Genomic DNA, 17,736 nt, shown 5'->3' with positions numbered 1-17,736 from the left:
TAGTGGCTAAAAATTATTTTTTTTTTTGGTAATTTGCAGACTAGTGCAAGAGTGAGGTATCTATGGCAATAAAATGAATAACATTTAGTTGTATGTTATAATTGCAAGTTGAAAATTACATGAACATACGACAACCAAAAGAACAACATTTGGCTGTAGTCGCAGGTCGTTGTGACATGTAGCCAACATGATGTAATAATTATACCTACTCAAGCATGAATAAGATTATTATGATTATTTATTTATTTTTTGACATCAGGACATAAAATTACATTATCAGATTCTGAACAAGTTTTTACATGATTAGGCCTTTTTCATTAAAGACTTCTTCTGGAGAAAATCTTTGTACCAAATAGGCATATGGTACATTATTGCCATGAAGGTCGAGTATCTCCCTGAAGAGAACCAAGCGGGTGGGTTCTTCTTTAGCACAGCAGCTACGGTGTCTTTAGCGAAAGTTTCAGTAGGAGTTGGCTTCCTCCTCTGGAAGAAGAAGGCCCTCTCTATGATAGCTTCTTCGTAAGGCTTGTATAGTTTCAGCTCAGGCCATTTTTTGAAGACCGCTACTGCTGAGTTTGCGAGGTTTGATCTTATTCCTCCTGGGACGACATCTATGACATCAATGCCAAAGGGCTGGAGCTCCAACCTACGGCGGTTAGCGAAGGAAACATTACAAACTACTGAAGAACCAAAAGAGGAAGATTTTTTTAAAACGACAAATAGCTGCGGTTAAACTATATAAGGCAAAATACAATATGGTCTTAAACTATGAACCTGAGGGAATCGGTAAGAGCATGAATAGCAGCTTTGGTCCCTGTATAGACACCTGCCCATGGACTTGGTGACATCACGGAAACACTTCCAATGTTGACGATCTTTCCCTTTTTCTTAGACGCCATGTGGGGTACAACAGCTTGAGTCATCCTCACGGTACCTGCATGGCCGTATATTCTCACTTTTTGAAATGTTTTCTCGTAACTCGTTAACATGATGGGTCTTGACATTTTGGAGGTTATAGACAATTTATTTAGAGTATATAATTTTTTTTTTTTACAAATTTTGGGATTTATATATACTCTAAATACTTACGTGACGTTCTATTGATTTTTTTTGTTTTAAATCAGATGATATTTTTATTTTTCAGTCTAAAATTTATTTAATAACAATAACTATTTTTTTAATCTATGTGTCTAATTTTAAAACGTCATTTTTAAAAAATGGAGGGAATATGTAAATTTTTTCTAAAATTTTGGAGACTACGCCAATGTTTAGCTGGCCTATACTCAGAGCCGGCTTGGCTATCGAAATCAAAACCACATTTTATTTTACCGAAAACATTGGTGTCAAAGGTGTTTTCCATGGCGGAGATAGGGATCTCAGCCAGAGGACCGACGCACTGAATGCCGGCGTTGTTGACAAGAACGTCTATTTGGCCGAACTTATCTATAACATTCGACAAGACTTCGTTCACGCTCTGCTCCGACCGAACATCAAGCTCCTGCACGAACAACCTCGGATCCTGCTCAAGATCAGTCATCTTACTCCGTGATCTGCTCGTCGCCACCACACGACAACCGTTCTCGGCGAACTCACGCGCCAGTGCGTGACCAATCCCTCCATGAGAGCATCCCGTTATCAGAACCACCGGACCTGCGTTGCTGGTTTCCACTTGTAGCCCTCTAGATTGAGCAACAATGGACTACAAGTTTGATGTTAATTAAGTCAGTGCATGTCGCATAAAAACCATACGTGGAACTTTTAGACAAAACAATAAAGAGAAAAGAGTCGATTGATTGATACCACTTTACGAGGATTAGGACGAGGAACTAACTGCTGTCTTGTCTGAACGTGTCCTTTGAACAAAGCTAGTGGAGTGGCCATTTCTTCTTGCAATAACTCAAACCGTTCACAGAAAAATGTTTCGAGTAGTACTTTACAAAATATATCAGTATTCAAACCCTAGACAACCTTTATATATATAGCCACCTTCACTGTACTGATTGATTTGTCATTTTGTTTTTTTCTCGGCAGAATCCATGTCCATTTTCAAGAATTAAAAAATCAAGTACTGCGAATTCAAATAAAAAAAACAGTACTTTGAATTCAATTGAATATGCATGGCTTTAGAGAATGCATGGGGTGCATAATGCATTTGGAGCATCATTAGCACCATTAGTGATAGTATTTCACACATATTTTATTGTGTGGGTATCTTAAATAATTGAAAATTTCACAAAAATATATCATTTGAGAAATCTTTGTGTGGGGTTTTCGAATATTTGTGGGGGCTGCTTGGTGATTCAAGCATTATTAGTGATAGTTATCACGGGTTATAGAAGCTTAATTAGGATATGAGTGGTAACTCAAAATAATTAAAATCTAAATAATCTATTATTTAAAATGTGTGTGGGGTCTCAAATATTTGAGATGGTCACATATATACTATTAAATTTGTTTCATAAAAAAAGATAATTACTGTCGGTGCCCATACGTAATGTGAATTATTGGATCGCGTTAAAACAAGATAAGTATAGTACAAGTTGCCGAGCTTATTCTCTAGCTTAAAGTTAATGGATCGCGGTTAGCCAATAAAAAAAGAAAAAGAAGTGTTTAGATTTTTTGGGCCCTCGAATCATGTCCAACTTATTTTATTGAGCCCTAATATTATTCCCTAGTTTCAGATATAAGCCCAATATTAATACTAACAGCACCCCCAAAAAAATCCTGGATAGAAATAAAATGTTTTTTTTTTTTGAAAATTATTCAGCTTATTTATAGATCAGAAGGAGAAAACAAAAAGTAATAGAAGAAGAAAAATAAAATGTAGTCAAAGGAACCAAAAGGAAAGAGAAGAAAAGGAAGTAATCTTAAAATGATGTAGTTCCCATTTGTCTTGGCCTCTTGGGGTAATGTCGCAAAGGCATCTCAACTTTGCTACTTTTTCTTTACTTCCATTACTACAAAAGTATATAATACTTATTTATGGGTTATTATCATGACTATCATCTAATCCATATAAATTCTAGTAAGAATTAGTATAAGATATAACGAGTAGAACACGTCGATTATTAAATGGGTACAAGACTCTTATGAGTCTAACTTCAATAATATAACAATAATACTCAATGGCTAATACTACATTACTACTTAACAAATCTAAAAAAAATTCGAAAAAGTGGTACATTGAAATTCATCTAAAAAGCATCACAACTTTACACCTAGTAAGTTGATAAGTGAGAAAATTCGCATACTTTTATTTAGCAAAAGATAAGGCATAACATAAAATGTTTTATTTTGGATTAGACCATTTATATTTCATCGTTTATTTTAGCATCTTCTATCAAACTCCAAAAATCATATCTTCTTCTTTATAGAATAATCAATAGTCTAATACTCTTTTCGTTTCATAATAGTTGTGATGTTTTATAAGATGTTTGTTGTTTCAAAATAGATGAATTGTTTACATATTTATATATATTATTTTTAACTTTATTGAAAACCAATTAGATTTTGCAGTCATATTTTTAATTGGCTGAATGATTTTTAAATTATATTTATAAAGTTACTTTTTAGAAAAAAATAGATTTTTTAATCTTTGTGCAATAAGTCAAAATATCATATATTGTTAAACATAAAGAATATAAGTTAAGGCGAGAAAAATATTGTAGAGTTTATGAAATTCTCAAATTGGTATCAAAACATGAATTACTTGCAAAAATAAGAATGAAAGAAATTCAGAGTGACGATAGCCACTCTTGGTGGCAACCCACTTTTCATAAGATAGCACTTGAGAATAATTCCCTAAATAGGCCAACGCAAAGCCAAAGAGATGGTGCTTCATGTCTCACTAGTTCATCTTTCCTCGAATTTCTTTATTTTCATTATTGATGTTCCTTGTATTCGAATATACATTATTGCCATATTGTCCTATTGGTTAAAATTATTGCAATATCTAATACGTGTAAAATAAATACCACAAATCAATCAATCAACTTGATAAAACCTCCAAAATGGAATTAGGGGCTACATCCACTATCAAATAATGATTTGTATCACTTTACACATAAATATCACTTGCACGCGAAATTTTTATAATGCAATAAAGTTTACAAAATACTATTACTTTTATTTACGGGCGTTAGTGTTTTATGTTGTTAACAAACATATCGGAAAGTAAACCTCAAATAATGACGTGTGAAGACATAATTAATCATATGATGGATCGGGCAAGCAATGAAACACGTGAACAAGATTTGTATGTATGTCATACGAATCTGTAACGTGTTGCAATACAGAAAACTGCACCAATTAAGATTTATATGTAAACTTCAAATAATGATGTAAGAAAACATAATTAATCAAATGATGGATCGGGCAAACAATGAAAAACGTGAACAAGGTTTATAGTATCCATTGTGATTAACATAATAAGCAAAGAGGCAAGTGGGTAGAATAAGTTGCAGTCACGCAAATGTCTCCTATGAAACATGAAGAGCCAATATTTTGTAATCTCTTTATCGGCTGATTCCTTCCCAAAATGAAGTTTTCATTTTTCTTTTCAGTATATATAATATTATCAAATGTACGAAAAGACGAATATGTGAATCTTTGAGCTGGCATTATTTGTTTTATAACTAAATATCATTTTCCGTTCAACCTAAGCCATCAATTTTCTTTTAAAATTATTATATCACTTTTTAGCATAAACAAGTTATCACACCTTAGAAATGCTAAGGAAATTACATAAGCGTTGATTGTTAAAGCTAAAACCTTCAAAAGCTTAAATGCTGGTCTCTTGTTTTGCTTATAGCCAACATTTGATTAGCATGTCTTAAAAATCGAAGCAAACCCACCAAAGATTACACTCGGGTCACTTTACGTACTTTGTTGAGAAATAAAAATAAGTATTTCTTCAAAAATTAACACACAAAAAAAAAGAAAATATTTGAAATGACATTTTTAAAAGATAAAAATTAAATATATTTATAAATTTGAGTTTAAAGTATAGTATTTAGAGGGTGAGACTAGAGTTTAATGCTTAGATTTTTTTTAAAAAAAATTCTAAACTTAGAATATAGAGTAGTTTAAAGTTTTTATAAATTAATAAATGTTATTTTATAAAAAAAAAGTTTTAAATTCCAAATATATAAAATTTAGAAAATAGCCGTTACAATATATATTCCTCGAGCATTAACCGCCTTTCATTCCCGCGATAAGTCTAACCACAATGATTCAGCTCCACGCGCTTCTACTTTACTCGTGTGCCGTCAAAACGAGTTATCACCACCGACGGGACTCGCCGCTAAATTTGACGAAGTCTAGTGAATAAATAATATAATTCACACACATACAAAACAAAGAATTGTTATTGAATAAGAGGAAGAAAAAAACGGGTATAGTTTGAGAAATTCCAAATCGACCTGGTGCGCACATCAACTAGGTAGTGGAAGATGACAAACCAGATAAAAAGAGAATAAACACAAACAAAGTGTTAATAAACAAACAAGTGCACTATTTCAAAAAGAATATACGGTAAAATAGAATCACCGAAGAACCAACCAACCAAAACAAAAGAGAAACAGAGAAGAAGAAATTTAAGTTTTACATTTTATCAAGATTTAGAAAAATTTAAACAGAATCATGTCAAAGGTCTCTCGTCGTGTTCTCGCATGATTCTTCTTCCTCATGATAAAGAGATTTTTCAAGACCGATCTGAACTGCGGTTTTCTAGGCTTTGCGTCAGGTTTCGTCTCTGAAAGTGAAGAAGTTCCTTTGCTTTTGGTTTGCTTCATGGTTTCCGCGGGAAAAGTTTGCTCCCTTTTGACGCAAAAGACGACAAGAAGGTTCGGCTTCGGATCTACTCTGTTATGACTTCTTTTTTTTTGTTTGATTTACTTTGTTTTAGTCTCTTACTGTATCACCTTGAATGATGAAAGAGTCAACTACCTTTGATGATTACTCCTTCTTTGGTCTTTTGGATTAGGGTTTACTGTCGTTAGTTGAAACTAGCTCGTACCCATGTGATATATCATATTTGGTCATGTGTCTCTTCTTCTACGAGCTCCGTTTCAATAGAATCTTGACTTTTGTGCTAGAAACAGAACGTTGGTATCAAATCAGTGATAGATAAAAAAATTTCCTTATTGGGAGGTGTTTAAGATGGTCCACCATCAATAGCTAAAAGAAGAAGATACAGTGAGATCCATTAACTGACACTGACCTTATAGTTTGGTCATGTTTTTCTTTCTTGTAACAAATTTCAATTTATCTTTTATTTAAATTGACAACCTTTCAAAAACACGAGTAAAGAACATGGTTTTTGTGTATATGAGTCCCCTTATCAATGGAGCTTATACAAGTAGAGGAGAGGTAGCGTTGACATATTGAGTGATGCAAAATGATGACTTATAAGCCACACCCCTTTCTTTTTATTTCTAGCTGCAAATATCTTATTACATAAAGCTTAACTTGTGATCTTGTATTTAACTTTGCAGTTCTTGAGTTTTATTGGTTAATGAAGTTTTTTGTATGTAACTTTGAAGTTCTTGAGTTTTATTGGTTAATGAAGTTGTGTAGGTGTCTCTTGCTTTTGCTAGTTGAGGAAACATGAATACAACTTCAACACATTTTGTTCCTCCGAGGAGATTTGAAATCTACGAGACTACTCTCAACCAAGTCAGTATGTGGGAAGAGAATTTCAAGAACAATGGAGGCATCTATATACCTAACTCTATCATCATCCCCACAGATGCAAAACAAGACAGCTTGGTACTTACCTCAGTTCAGTTCTCTCATTTGAAGTTGAGAAACTAATGGTTGCTTTACATCTTTTGTTTCAGTCAGACGACACTTCTCATGGAACTCCTCACAAGTTTGACCAAGAAGCTTCCACATCTAGACATCCTGACAAAGTAACTAACTATACCTCATTTGTTTGTTTTTTTTATCTTAACCCCTTTGGAGTATTTTTTTAAATTTAAATCTTTGATCTCTTCACAGACACAGAGACGGCTTGCACAGAACCGCGAGGCAGCTAGGAAAAGTCGTTTGCGCAAAAAAGTATAAAACCTCATGAAACTAGTTAAGTTTTTGTTTTGTTTTGTTATATTGACTTTTTAGAATCTTTTGTCTTTCAGGCTTACGTTCAGCAGCTAGAGACAAGCAGGTTGAAGCTAATTCATTTAGAGCAAGAACTTGATCGTGCTAGACAACAAGGTTTCTATGAAGGGAACCGAGTAGATACTAATGCTCTTGGTTTCTCAGTCAAGATGAGCTCAGGTTTGAATCTTTACACCTTTTCTGGCAATTTCCTAACTATCTCTCTCAAAATAATTTTCGAGTGAATTTTTCAAAAATGTATACATAAATTATGGCATGAAACTTTAAATTTTTAGACATTGCTCAATTTAAAACATATATAGGTGGAGTTATTAACTTTTAAAACTAGGTCATTACATCGTTAAATATACCGTTAATATTTTTTTTGAACAAAATCTGAAAATAATTTGAGACGGCATTGGGTTTGTTGTTGTTGTTACTTGTTAGGGATTGTAGCATTTGAGATGGAATATGGACACTGGGTGGAAGAACAGAACAGGCAAATAAGCGAGCTGAGAACCGTTTTACAAGGACAAGTTAGTGATGTAGAGCTTCGTTTGCTAGTTGACAATGCCATGAAGCATTACTTTCAACTCTTCCGAATGAAGTCAGCAGCTGCAAAGATCGATGTCTTCTACATCATGTCCGGAATGTGGAAAACTTCAGCAGAGAGGTTTTTCATGTGGATAGGTGGGTTTAGACCCTCAGAGCTTCTCAAGGTAATCGATAAACTCGTGTTTCGTCCTGGTCCTGAGATTTTGGAGGTTATACACAATTTAGTAATGGTTTATATATAAAAAGGAAAATTTACAAATTTTGGGGCATGCATATGTAAATTTCTTTAAAACTTTAAAGCTTCACTAACCTATGCTCAGGACCGGCCCTGATTTCATCCATAGAAATAATGGCTTTTCTCACCATATAGATTTTCTCTGTGGTTAGGTTCTGTTACCACATTTTGATCCTTTGATGGATCAACAAGTATTGGATGTGTGTAATCTGAGGCAATCATGTCAACAAGCTGAAGATGCTGTATCTCAAGGTATGGAGAAGCTGCAACATACGTTAACAGATAGTGTAGCAGCGGGGAATCTCGGTGAAGGAAGTTATATTCCTCAGATAACTTGTGCTATGGAGAGATTGGAAGCTTTGGTCAGTTTTGTGGATCAGGTAAGAAAACAGATTTCACCTCTTAATCTCTTATGACAAGAACTGTTTCTTAAACTGTTGTTCTTTGTTGTTGTAGGCTGATCATCTTAGACATGAGACATTGCAACAGATGCATCGGATCTTAACCACTAGACAAGCGGCTAGAGGATTGTTAGCGTTAGGTGAGTATTTCCAACGGTTAAGAGCTTTAAGCTCGAGTTGGGCAACTCGGCAACGTGAACCAACGTAAGTAAGGAGATTAGATTTCAAGAAAGGTTTGAGACTATTAAAAATCAAGAATGGAGTTTGCTGGTGTGTGGATTTTGGCCAAGAACAAGAACAAGAACATAACCTCTGCTGTTTGATTATGATTATTGTCTGTTTGAGGAAAGTTGTAAATATATTCAGCAACGTAAATGTTTATAGCTGTATGCTTTGCAAGTTGTATGTATGAATCCAGTGTGATGATTTCTAAAAATTACTGAATCATAGAATAAAAAGTCAATTAAATTAAACATGATCAATATATCAATAAGATGAAAAAATATATTTAAAAGTCCATAACCAAACTCAATTTTTTGTGTAAAGAAAAAATGGGATTAGCTTTTCTTCTACCTTTACAAGGAGGGAATAATAACCAACAAAAATATAAATGTGACCAAACTAATCTAAAATCCTCTTTGTGAATGCCATTGCAATATAAGAAAAAAATTCAAGGTTTACTGGAGGAGATTACAACCTCATTAATGAAAAACAATTACACTATTCGTCCAAACTTGTCTATTAACTATGAATAAAGCTCAAAGAGTTTCTGAGAGCACCTGTGATCAAAATATAAGTTTCATTTCTGCTGAAGCTGCCAAGAAAAACCTATTCTGTGTTCTCAAGATTTGATAATCAAAGGACTTCATGAGCCTTCCCATAGTATCTGTTAATGAACCGCGACTGCAATAAAGGGCAAACCAGATTCACATATTAAGAACTCAAAAACGTCTTTTGGCAGATATAATGTTTATTGTTTTTGTCTTTTGTTTCTTACCTTGACGCCAGAGACATCTGGTGTTTCTGGCGAAGGCAGAGGGTAGAATTTGTAGAACTTCATGCTTTGGAAGGCTAGTTTAGTCTCTTCGCTCATATCTTCAATTGCTTTCCTTCGAGCTTCTCTGGCCTGCAAGTATCATTCCGTAAGCAAATAGTTTCATTCAATATATATATTATCCATCTTGATTTGGTTACAGTTTACCTCTCTATTAGCTTTCTTTGCAGCTCGAACTTGCTCTTTTACATATTCCTGAGAAAATTACAAAACAAAAGAACTTAGATAAATCCTCAACCGTCATGAACTGACTATTGAGTTAAACACAGCTTCACTCACTTTGAATTCATCCTTCTGTTCTGAAGCTAAGGCTTCATCTTCAATCAATTTATCCACAAATTCCTGAGATACATGCACAAAAACCAATACAATGATTGCAAGAACACACAAGGAAGAAGCTGTGCAAAGACGAAAATGCTCTTGAATCAAATGAAGAAGTAATTTTCAAAGGCACACCTCAAGTTCGTCAAGCTCCCAGTCAAACTCACACACAACCTGCACAAATAGAACGTTAAAGCTTGATTATTAAAAAAAAAAAACCTAAACAATGTGCCTCTAGTAAGCGCATCTCCAACCCTACTCCAAAACTCACTCCAAACTTCATTTTGCAGTAAAATCATCTATAATCCCACTCCAAAACCCACTCCAAAATGGAGTAATAGATATGATTACTCCAAATATGGAGTAAACCAACTCATTACTCCAAAATGGAGTTGAAATTTTTTATTTATAAAATGGTCTTCCATATTTAAATATTTTGTTTTTAATAAAATATTATTATAAATAAATATATAAATATTATTTTACTATATATATTATAAAAATTACTATTAATATTTCTTAATTATATAAATATCCATCTAATGAACTATTTTATGCAACAAAATATATATAATATAAAACATAAAAGACCATACATATAAAAAATAAAAGATAAGCACCATACAAAAGATATATGATATAAAATATAAAAGATCATACATATGAAAATTGACTATTTTGCAAATGGTATAAATGAAAGATGATATTAATAAGTTTTTATTAACGTAAAACATAATATATTAAAAATATTCTATTTTGGAGTAGAAAACGGAGTAATACATTGGAGCAAAACTCAACTTCATTTTGGAGTTACTTTATTTTAGAATAGAAAATAGAGTAATACATTGGAGATGCTCTAAGCCATTTTATTTTATGTAGACTGCCACTCCCAATGCATTCATTACACGGGAGAAGACTTACCGGCGGTTCAGAGGGGAACATTATTTGAACCTCAGTATTCTGTTCCAGTTCATCTTCCGTAAATGGCTGATAGAAATCTACAAAGCCAAAAAAAAAGAGAGATGTTAGATTTGTTGTTGCTATAACAGGTAGTCAGGTACTATAACTGGTTCTTGATCCGCATATTCTAACTGATATTGGCAGTGAGGAAGAAAACTCACAAGGAAGGCAATACTCGTACTTCTTGACGAGATCTTCCTTCATGTGTCTGAGAGCAGCTCTGCTGATAATACAAAGCTAAATTCAATACTCTGTATGAGAGTGAAGATTTGCAATAAAGACCCCATACATAAAATCCTGCACCCTAACAACAATTTACTAGGCAGCAGCAAATGATGCAAATTGACTCATCACATTTTCAAATGATAGCTGGGTGAACCCATGTTTCATGTTCTAATTTCAATATCATTGGAATGTAACTCAAAATCCGAGAAGAGAGGGGTAACACATGTTTACTTACCTCCTCCGGGTACAGCCCAAGACAAAAATTTGAAAGTCCATGCTATCAACTTGTCTACCTCTGCAGGAAGAAGGTAGTTATCAAATGCTGGTAAACATCGGAAGGATAGTATGAGACGTAATCTGCGTTACTATTCTCACTGATTTAGCTAATGAAGTACACTTTTGTCAACTGGAATGTAAGGAAGCCAGTCCATCTCCATCGTCTTCATTGGAATGATTTCCTCCACTTCTCTCTGAACCGACGTGATTCCAATCTTATCAGAAGGTGGGAAGGGTGATTCAACCTGCAAATGTAGAATTGATAAATTTAACCATGAGAAATGATATATATGATTTTAAATCCAGATATCAACGATATCAGGCAAACATTGTTAATGGCTTAAACAACAACTTACAGCAACAACTGCTGGGACATGGAGAATCTTGTTTGCACCTTTGAATGGGACTAACTGGGCTGTAACGATGAAAATAGAATATTAAACAGAAACATAGATATCAGTATATCACAAATGCTTAACATGTTTTAAACAGGATAAAAGACAAGGAGACGGCATAAAAAGCAGTACATAATGCTCCAAATATCAATTAATCTAAACAAGAAGAAAGAGCTTACGTTCTGTACAACCGAAAAGAAAGACTTTCTTCCTATAGAGCAATCCACCTTCCTCTTCCAGTGCTTCCTGGCATACAACAAAAATAACCTATAGAGCAATCCACCAATAGTTTACGCTCATCCTCGAAGTACTCAGGCTCTTCCTGTGGTTTGCTCACTCGTGCTTTCACTTCGATTCCCTTCTTCGTGGCTCTCTTTCGCTTACCACCACCACGAACAGGCTTCTTCTTCTTCTTATCTTCTCCCTCTACTTCCTCGTCCTTCACCTCATCAACCTCCTTATCTTCCTCTCCGTTCTCTTGATTCTCCTCCTCCTTCGCCTCTGCTTCTTCCTTAGGCTGTTGACTCTCCTCGAGAGACTCGGCAACCACCTCGTCGTTCTGACGCTCTGCGACAGCATCCTCGCGTCCGGCTTTTGAAGCGCCTCTTCTCTTAGCTCCTTTCTTCATTGCACCGCTGGTAATACTCAAAAACCCTAATGCTTCGGCGACGAAGAGGTTAGAGAGAGGGAGGTTGGTGGATCTGTAATTTCGAATTTTCGGAAGGGTTTCTATTTATTTATTTCCTTTCTTCATGGGTTATATATTGATGACAGTTACAGGAAAGGATGTCAGCTTAATTAAACTAATAGTATGCGGAGTTTAACCTGATTAAAGCATTAACAGAGGACTTGTTTCCAAATTTAAATCTTGTCATCGCTCCTAAGCAGGGTTCAAACGCATCGGTTGCGGCTAGGGGAGTTTGCGTCTGCAGAAACAAATGGTTGATTAACATTTTAAACTCTTCAATATTGTGTAGCCAAGGTATCACTCAAGGTGTTAGAAGCTCAACGCGGGCTATTCGTGATGCATCAAACCAAGACGAGTGGAGCAGAACCAGTGGTAGCTAAAACAGCGAGGAGCTTAAAGGAAGGGATCGTTAAGGGACGTTCTTTATTGCAATTGTTCTTCACTATCACTCGCTTCTCCAAAATGGCATCAAGATCTTTTGCAAAGCGCGCTAAGGAAGTAGAGGGTTGAACAATCACATCTCATTTCATACCATAGCTTAAAAATAGTCTAGTTTGATTGATATGAAACTATGGAGACTATGATTCTTGGGACGCAAAGCAAAGTTTCTTTTGGAGTATCATGTAATCAAGATCATCAAATTCTTCATCATGACAAAGTTTAAAGACTTAACTACAATGTATATATAATAGCTTTTTAAATTTTAGTAAACAAAGTGAATCTTTTCATCGGTTGTGCCTAGAACCGGCTTTGCTCACAATCTTAATCTTAAATCGCCATAAGCATCATCCTTATTTTCATGCACAACTTTCATATATATTATCATAGAACTTACGTGTTTTGTTTATTTTTGTTTTCTTACAATCAAATACTCAAACAAACTTACAAAAGCTACGAACATCCAAGAATCATATATTACACACAACACAACAAATATTTTATAAACAAATATACAATAATGAAACATAAAATTAAAAGTACGAGATTTTCTTTATCCGTACATTATTAACTTGACTTTGACTTTGTTTCACATGGGTGACACGCCGGAATATAACATTAGCCACGCGACATGTTGGTTCCTCCAGGCTTGCCGGAACTATATTCCAGCTGCGACGAAACTTTCCTGGATGACACTTCCACAACCTCTGTCACTTCCTCTTCTTCCGATATCTTCTTCCCATGCATCATTATCATATATATATGTATACAGTTATCAATAGAATCTTTGTGATGGAAAACGATACGCGACATAATTAAGCATATTAAGTAACACATAAAATAAAGAAACATATTCAAATTAATAGTATCATGCATACGTTTACGAGTTAAATATATACATTTTGAACTGTTTTAGAGATATAACTCGTAAACTTTTCATGATATATACACTTCCAATATTAACTGTTGTTGATTTATACTCACCGGAAAATTACTAGGAGGCGATCTTACACCAAGAAACTTAACGAAAAGAGATTGTAGAATCTCGTGGATGAAACTAAAAGGGATGTAGACGTAAGAAAAAACTCCACTTTCTGTTCTTCCTTTGCTCTCCATCTCTTCTTTCTTTCTTCTAATTGTGTGCTTAGAAGAGACTAATCGGATCATTAATATAGAGTTCAAGTCACTCATCATTGATCTTGGTCAACTTTGAGCGTTTACGTTGATTACTATAAAAATATATTTATACAATTTATTTAAGTGTAACAGCTCATCGGTCGCATATATTCCTATCATTGCATGATTTTTTTTTATGAAAATATCATTGCATGTTTCCCGTTTGCAATTAGTTGTATTTATTTAAGATTTGACACGTATTCTTTTGTTCAGATTAGCGATGCAAGGAACTATCAAAAAGTATATTCGTTGATTTCATATATCGTAGTCGATCAGAATACGTGAAGTAATAGAAGTATACAGTATCTTATTCTGTTAAAATTACTGGTGGTGAATCTGGTGATATATGCTTTACCTGGAACTTTGTGTCCCTCTCCCTAGTGATAGGTCAACGGACATTGGACCAGTGAATAAAAAAAAGAAGGAATCATCTGATTTTCGTGTTTATCTGAATACGTGACTGATTTTCTTTGATCGACTTTCTGTTCTCAATAAAATTAGTAAATTAGTAATACAACGGAAGCATTGCACGGACTTTTACATCAGTTTGCTGGTAAAACAAAAAAAAATCCTTAATTAATTAAGTTGTGAGCTTGGAATATATTCTGATCAAATTTTAAATTAATATCTTGTCTACAAATCGACACATCAGATTTTAATCATTTTATAGATAGCCTGTTCTGACGATTTTACTTTATTGTTTCTATGTATATTTCCATTTTTCTTTATTCTATCAAATTTGTTTATATTTTACACTAATTTATGATTGTTCGACTATTTTTTATAAAACACTAAATGTGGTTTTCATGTTAAAATAAAATATATAATTTTATCTGTTTTCTTAAGTTTCAAGATTTTACCAAAAATCACAATATAATGGAACAAAAGGATATTTATTTTTATATTAAACCATATTTTAATATTAACCAGAGATACATTTTTTCCGTACCATTTGGTCACCGTCCACTATCGTCCATCAACACAAACGTCTGAAAAACAAAAGTCTTTATGTTTTGAATAATTTTAAGACTAAATGGATCAACTTCATGATATGAAACTATGATTAGCCCAAAATATACATAAAACGATGTGTATGATAAACGTGAAACATTGCATGCAACTACTAATCTGTTTTTCCGGGTGGCTTTTATGGCTGATAGATAGCAAAGCAACAAATCAAATGTTCCTAATTTAGTTGTGGCCGCCTGGCTTTCCAGAGCTATGTGGCTCTCTCGGCCTTTTCTTTGATCCGATTAAAATTCCCCTTGTCGTCACGGCATCCTCCTGAACCTGGTCTTGTAAACGTGTAGTTAGAAGAAAAATCTCATCCTATTAATCATCAAATAGGAATGTCCAGTATAGTATGGCCAAATCGATATAAAACAAAAAGGAATTTCCTTTCTTAAACTATGAAATTACAGATATATATATATATATATATATATATATATATATATCAGACCGTATCAGAGAAAATCAAATTTATAATTGGTTGTTATATATATATATATCATTAATATAAAAAAATCTCAACATAAACTATCTAGATCGAAACCAGTATATCAAAATACATACGCATATGCATGTAAATATTTATACTAATGAATGATATGTATATATGCATACGCATGTGGCCATGCATAATTCCTTGATCTCTTTAGGTTTTTTCCTAATAATTGATACGTACCGAAGATGCCGAAGAATTTGAAGGAGAGGTATAAAGACCAAGACACTTTAAGAAGCTCTCAAGAGCTTCTTTACAGAATTGGAAAGGACTCCAAAGATGATATCTCTCTTCTTCGCTTCGTCTCTCTTCCTCCATTGAAATCCAAGTCACTCAGTATATGAGGTGATGTTTTAGTCTGTCTTATCACTATCCTTGTTATAACTTGACACAACAAAAAAATTCCATGTATACCTCTAAAACTCGGTACAAGCAGGGGCGGCTTAGTGGGGATGGAGTGCGACGTCCCAAAGGTCCAACAATAAACAAGATTCGTTTTTTAATTCAATGTGCATTGTCGGTTTAAACTCGGATAATAACACAAAATGAACTTTTTTTTTGAAAAAGGAAAGGGTTAAACCCGAATATATTAAAGACACAAACTTAACTTTCGGGTAGAAAGTGTAGTCTACGACACTCTTTCCCAGTTTTCATATGGATGTATCCGCTGCCGTGGTGAATAGAATAATGTGAATTAGTTTCCGTAGTTTCCGCGGTAGGAAGATGAATCCAGAATGTGATTGTATCTAAAGCCTATCCACTACCACAAAACTATTATCCTCTTGTGTTTTTTTGCTACAAAAATATCCAATTAGAAAAAACAGAATGCAAACAAAAGTATATAACATTAGCAGTAATTGTTCAAAGAACGTTTCACATCCAGCAGAGTCTAAATTTTATTTTATTGATAGTATTAATACAAAAATTATCAAGACCTGTCTTTCGATAGCTTCTGATAATGTTGACCTGGCTCTGTCAGTCTGTGCCCATGGGTATTAGTTGTCGGTCGCATTATTGGAACGTTTCACATATGCTTTTCAATGATACTTTAATCTTCTCAAACTCTCAAATCTTTCCGATGCATTATTGGTGGCTTTCTTGAGTTTTCAATTCATCATCATATGTAGATTGATAAACTAAATTTACCCCAAGCAAAGCAGGTGCTATCAGGACTTTTACTATATCTAACTTAATATTTTGGGAGATAAGCGTTACAATGATGTATCAAGTGTAACAAAAACTTTCATGGTATTATTCTCATATGATAGAAGTTTAATTTACATATTTTTTTTAGATAAACAAATCTTATCTTCTCGAATATTTACTAACACAATTACCCGGTTGATGAAAGTATTGAGCGAGAAAAGTTTATTATTTAAACTCTTAAGTTTCTTGTTGAAGTTTTAAAAGGGAGAAAAAACAATCATAATTGCTTTGACTGTCGTTAACAAGATGCTTTGATTGATATCTCGGGTCATGGGTTGACCTGAAAATATAGGGCTTCATCTGATCCAAAGTAAAAATACCTATGGTAGAAGGCCCAGATATGGTTACGGATTTTAAAACTGGAGCGTGGATAAAAAAACAAAATGTATGTTGACAGTGGGTTTGAACCCAGGCCCTTTCGGACCAGAACCTTAATCTGGCGCCTTAGACCAACTCGGCCATAACAACTTGATGTTCTTGTAATATAAAAGCAATTGTTATTTTAAATAAACAATGGAAAAAGATAAACCATAAATAAAATGATCGGTTAATGTCATCTGAAGACTTGTCTGCACCAGCCATTAACTTTGAAGCAGTGATAAGCCAGTGTCTGAAAATTAAAAGTGAAGAGAGAAAGACGCGAACATAAATTCAGAGATACTTCTTGGACTTATTAGAGAATCAAATAATGGTCTTTCTGTTTTGTCTATAAATCTATTGTTGTTACGAAAGTAAACAAAAGCGGCCACCGTAATGTTTGAAATAATTAAAGATATGGGTCCCGCTGCACTATTTGCACAATAAATTTTTTTCTATATATACGAACGTTTGCGTTCGTTTATAAAGCACACCTAAAAACACTTCTCTTCTATTCTCTTTCTGTATCAGTGTTATTTTTTTCTACGGGTATAAAATTTTGCCCTTATTTAAATTCATGCGATACAAATAAATTCCAGTTCTTTTTATAACACGTTATCAGCACGATCACTCTGCGATTCGGTAAAATTTATTTGTATCCTTTATACCCTGTTATAATGGTCGGTATACCGCCTCTACTATTATTTATATCATGTTATAATGGCCAGAATACCGCCTATATTATTTAATAATAATTTAATTAATTTAATGGTCGGCCGAGCCGCCTTATATCCTGTTTATTATTTATTGGTCGGCCGAGCCGCCTTATATTCTGTTTATTATTAAT

At 33.9% G+C, this 17,736-nt stretch overlaps 5 protein-coding genes across 11 annotated transcripts; 1 reads left to right on the top strand and 4 right to left on the bottom strand.

Annotated features, from left to right (window-relative positions):
- Nucleotides 1-216: 216 nt before the first annotated feature.
- Nucleotides 217-1,951, bottom strand: LOC106325905 (uncharacterized oxidoreductase SERP2049-like). The gene is made up of 4 exons (XM_013763954.1): nt 1,801-1,951; nt 1,330-1,699; nt 775-934; nt 217-646 (listed from the first exon to the last, which is right to left on the bottom strand). The coding sequence occupies exons 1-4, from the start codon at nt 1,879-1,881 to the stop codon at nt 304-306; spliced, it is 954 nt and encodes a 317-aa protein (XP_013619408.1). The 5' UTR covers nt 1,882-1,951; the 3' UTR covers nt 217-303.
- Nucleotides 1,952-5,501: 3,550 nt separating this feature from the next.
- On the top strand, nt 5,502-8,767 carry LOC106319819 (transcription factor TGA4). 5 transcript variants are annotated; one of them, XM_013758242.1, is made up of 8 exons: nt 5,502-5,843; nt 6,569-6,768; nt 6,840-6,911; nt 7,000-7,059; nt 7,137-7,278; nt 7,555-7,817; nt 8,041-8,268; nt 8,345-8,767. In XM_013758242.1, exons 2-8 carry the CDS (start codon nt 6,607-6,609, stop codon nt 8,495-8,497), a joined length of 1,080 nt encoding a protein of 359 aa, XP_013613696.1. In that variant the 5' UTR covers nt 5,502-5,843; nt 6,569-6,606; the 3' UTR covers nt 8,498-8,767. The 5 variants fall into 5 exon arrangements, with proteins under 5 accessions (XP_013613696.1, XP_013613680.1, XP_013613672.1 ...); XM_013758226.1 differs by having other exon boundaries at nt 5,514-5,843; nt 6,577-6,768; nt 7,546-7,817; XM_013758218.1 differs by having other exon boundaries at nt 5,515-5,843; nt 6,597-6,768; nt 7,546-7,817.
- Nucleotides 8,768-8,926: 159 nt separating this feature from the next.
- Nucleotides 8,927-12,116, bottom strand: LOC106326342. Its single transcript, XM_013764342.1, has 11 exons — nt 11,700-12,116; nt 11,482-11,540; nt 11,225-11,370; nt 11,085-11,144; nt 10,786-10,847; nt 10,586-10,662; nt 9,800-9,838; nt 9,623-9,685; nt 9,491-9,538; nt 9,287-9,415; nt 8,927-9,192 (listed from the first exon to the last, which is right to left on the bottom strand). The coding sequence occupies exons 4-11, from the start codon at nt 11,123-11,125 to the stop codon at nt 9,145-9,147; spliced, it is 507 nt and encodes a 168-aa protein (XP_013619796.1). The 5' UTR covers nt 11,126-11,144; nt 11,225-11,370; nt 11,482-11,540; nt 11,700-12,116; the 3' UTR covers nt 8,927-9,144.
- Nucleotides 11,233-12,148, bottom strand: LOC106323157 (KNR4/SMI1 homolog 2-like). Its single transcript, XM_013761316.1, has 3 exons — nt 11,788-12,148; nt 11,482-11,540; nt 11,233-11,370 (listed from the first exon to the last, which is right to left on the bottom strand). Exons 1-3 carry the CDS (start codon nt 12,146-12,148, stop codon nt 11,233-11,235), a joined length of 558 nt encoding a protein of 185 aa, XP_013616770.1.
- A 986-nt stretch (nt 12,149-13,134) lies between these two features.
- On the bottom strand, nt 13,135-15,784 carry LOC106326118 (elicitor peptide 4-like). Of its 3 annotated transcripts, none has more exons than XM_013764142.1 (2): nt 13,631-13,840; nt 13,135-13,378 (listed from the first exon to the last, which is right to left on the bottom strand). In XM_013764142.1, the coding sequence occupies exons 1-2, from the start codon at nt 13,838-13,840 to the stop codon at nt 13,265-13,267; spliced, it is 324 nt and encodes a 107-aa protein (XP_013619596.1). In that variant the 3' UTR covers nt 13,135-13,264. The 3 variants fall into 3 exon arrangements, 1 of the variants encoding a protein (XP_013619596.1); XR_001267152.1 differs by lacking the exon at nt 13,631-13,840 and adding an exon at nt 15,510-15,784 and having other exon boundaries at nt 13,306-13,378; XR_001267151.1 differs by lacking the exons at nt 13,135-13,378; nt 13,631-13,840 and adding exons at nt 14,738-15,112; nt 15,510-15,784.
- Nucleotides 15,785-17,736: the final 1,952 nt, after the last annotated feature.

Source organism: Brassica oleracea, chromosome C2, assembly GCF_000695525.1.
Source record: "Brassica oleracea var. oleracea cultivar TO1000 chromosome C2, BOL, whole genome shotgun sequence".
NCBI classification, from domain to species: Eukaryota; Viridiplantae; Streptophyta; class Magnoliopsida; order Brassicales; family Brassicaceae; genus Brassica; species Brassica oleracea.
Note: the sequence above shows the minus strand (reverse complement) of the source record. Positions and strands in the feature narration are given on the sequence as shown.

What these genes read in the sequence shown, in the direction of transcription:
- LOC106325905 (XM_013763954.1), bottom strand. Translation starts at nt 1,881, where the DNA reads ATGGCCACTCCACTAGCTTTGTTCAAAGGACACGTTCAGACAAGACAG. An exon ending in CTTTGACACCAATGTTTTCG is followed by an intron (nt 935 to 1,329) that starts GTAAAATAAAAT and finishes ACGGCCATGCAG; the next exon opens with GTACCGTGAGGATGACTCAA. An exon ending in GCTCTTACCGATTCCCTCAG is followed by an intron (nt 647 to 774) that starts GTTCATAGTTTA and finishes TAACCGCCGTAG; the next exon opens with GTTGGAGCTCCAGCCCTTTG.
- LOC106319819 (XM_013758226.1), top strand. Translation starts at nt 6,607, where the DNA reads ATGAATACAACTTCAACACATTTTGTTCCTCCGAGGAGATTTGAAATC. An exon ending in ATGCAAAACAAGACAGCTTG is followed by an intron (nt 6,769 to 6,839) that starts GTACTTACCTCA and finishes CTTTTGTTTCAG; the next exon opens with TCAGACGACACTTCTCATGG. An exon ending in AAAGTCGTTTGCGCAAAAAA is followed by an intron (nt 7,060 to 7,136) that starts GTATAAAACCTC and finishes TTTGTCTTTCAG; the next exon opens with GCTTACGTTCAGCAGCTAGA.
- LOC106326342 (XM_013764342.1), bottom strand. Translation starts at nt 11,125, where the DNA reads ATGGACTTTCAAATTTTTGTCTTGGGCTGTACCCGGAGGAG. An exon ending in GGGAGCTTGACGAACTTGAG is followed by an intron (nt 9,686 to 9,799) that starts GTGTGCCTTTGA and finishes CATGTATCTCAG; the next exon opens with GAATTTGTGGATAAATTGAT. An exon ending in AACAGAAGGATGAATTCAAA is followed by an intron (nt 9,539 to 9,622) that starts GTGAGTGAAGCT and finishes TAATTTTCTCAG; the next exon opens with GAATATGTAAAAGAGCAAGT.
- LOC106323157 (XM_013761316.1), bottom strand. Translation starts at nt 12,148, where the DNA reads ATGAAGAAAGGAGCTAAGAGAAGAGGCGCTTCAAAAGCCGGACGCGAG. An exon ending in ATTGGTGGATTGCTCTATAG is followed by an intron (nt 11,541 to 11,787) that starts GTTATTTTTGTT and finishes TCATCGTTACAG; the next exon opens with CCCAGTTAGTCCCATTCAAA. An exon ending in ATGTCCCAGCAGTTGTTGCT is followed by an intron (nt 11,371 to 11,481) that starts GTAAGTTGTTGT and finishes CTACATTTGCAG; the next exon opens with GTTGAATCACCCTTCCCACC.
- LOC106326118 (XM_013764142.1), bottom strand. Translation starts at nt 13,840, where the DNA reads ATGATGAGTGACTTGAACTCTATATTAATGATCCGATTAGTCTCTTCT. An exon ending in CGCCTCCTAGTAATTTTCCG is followed by an intron (nt 13,379 to 13,630) that starts GTGAGTATAAAT and finishes CATGGGAAGAAG; the next exon opens with ATATCGGAAGAAGAGGAAGT.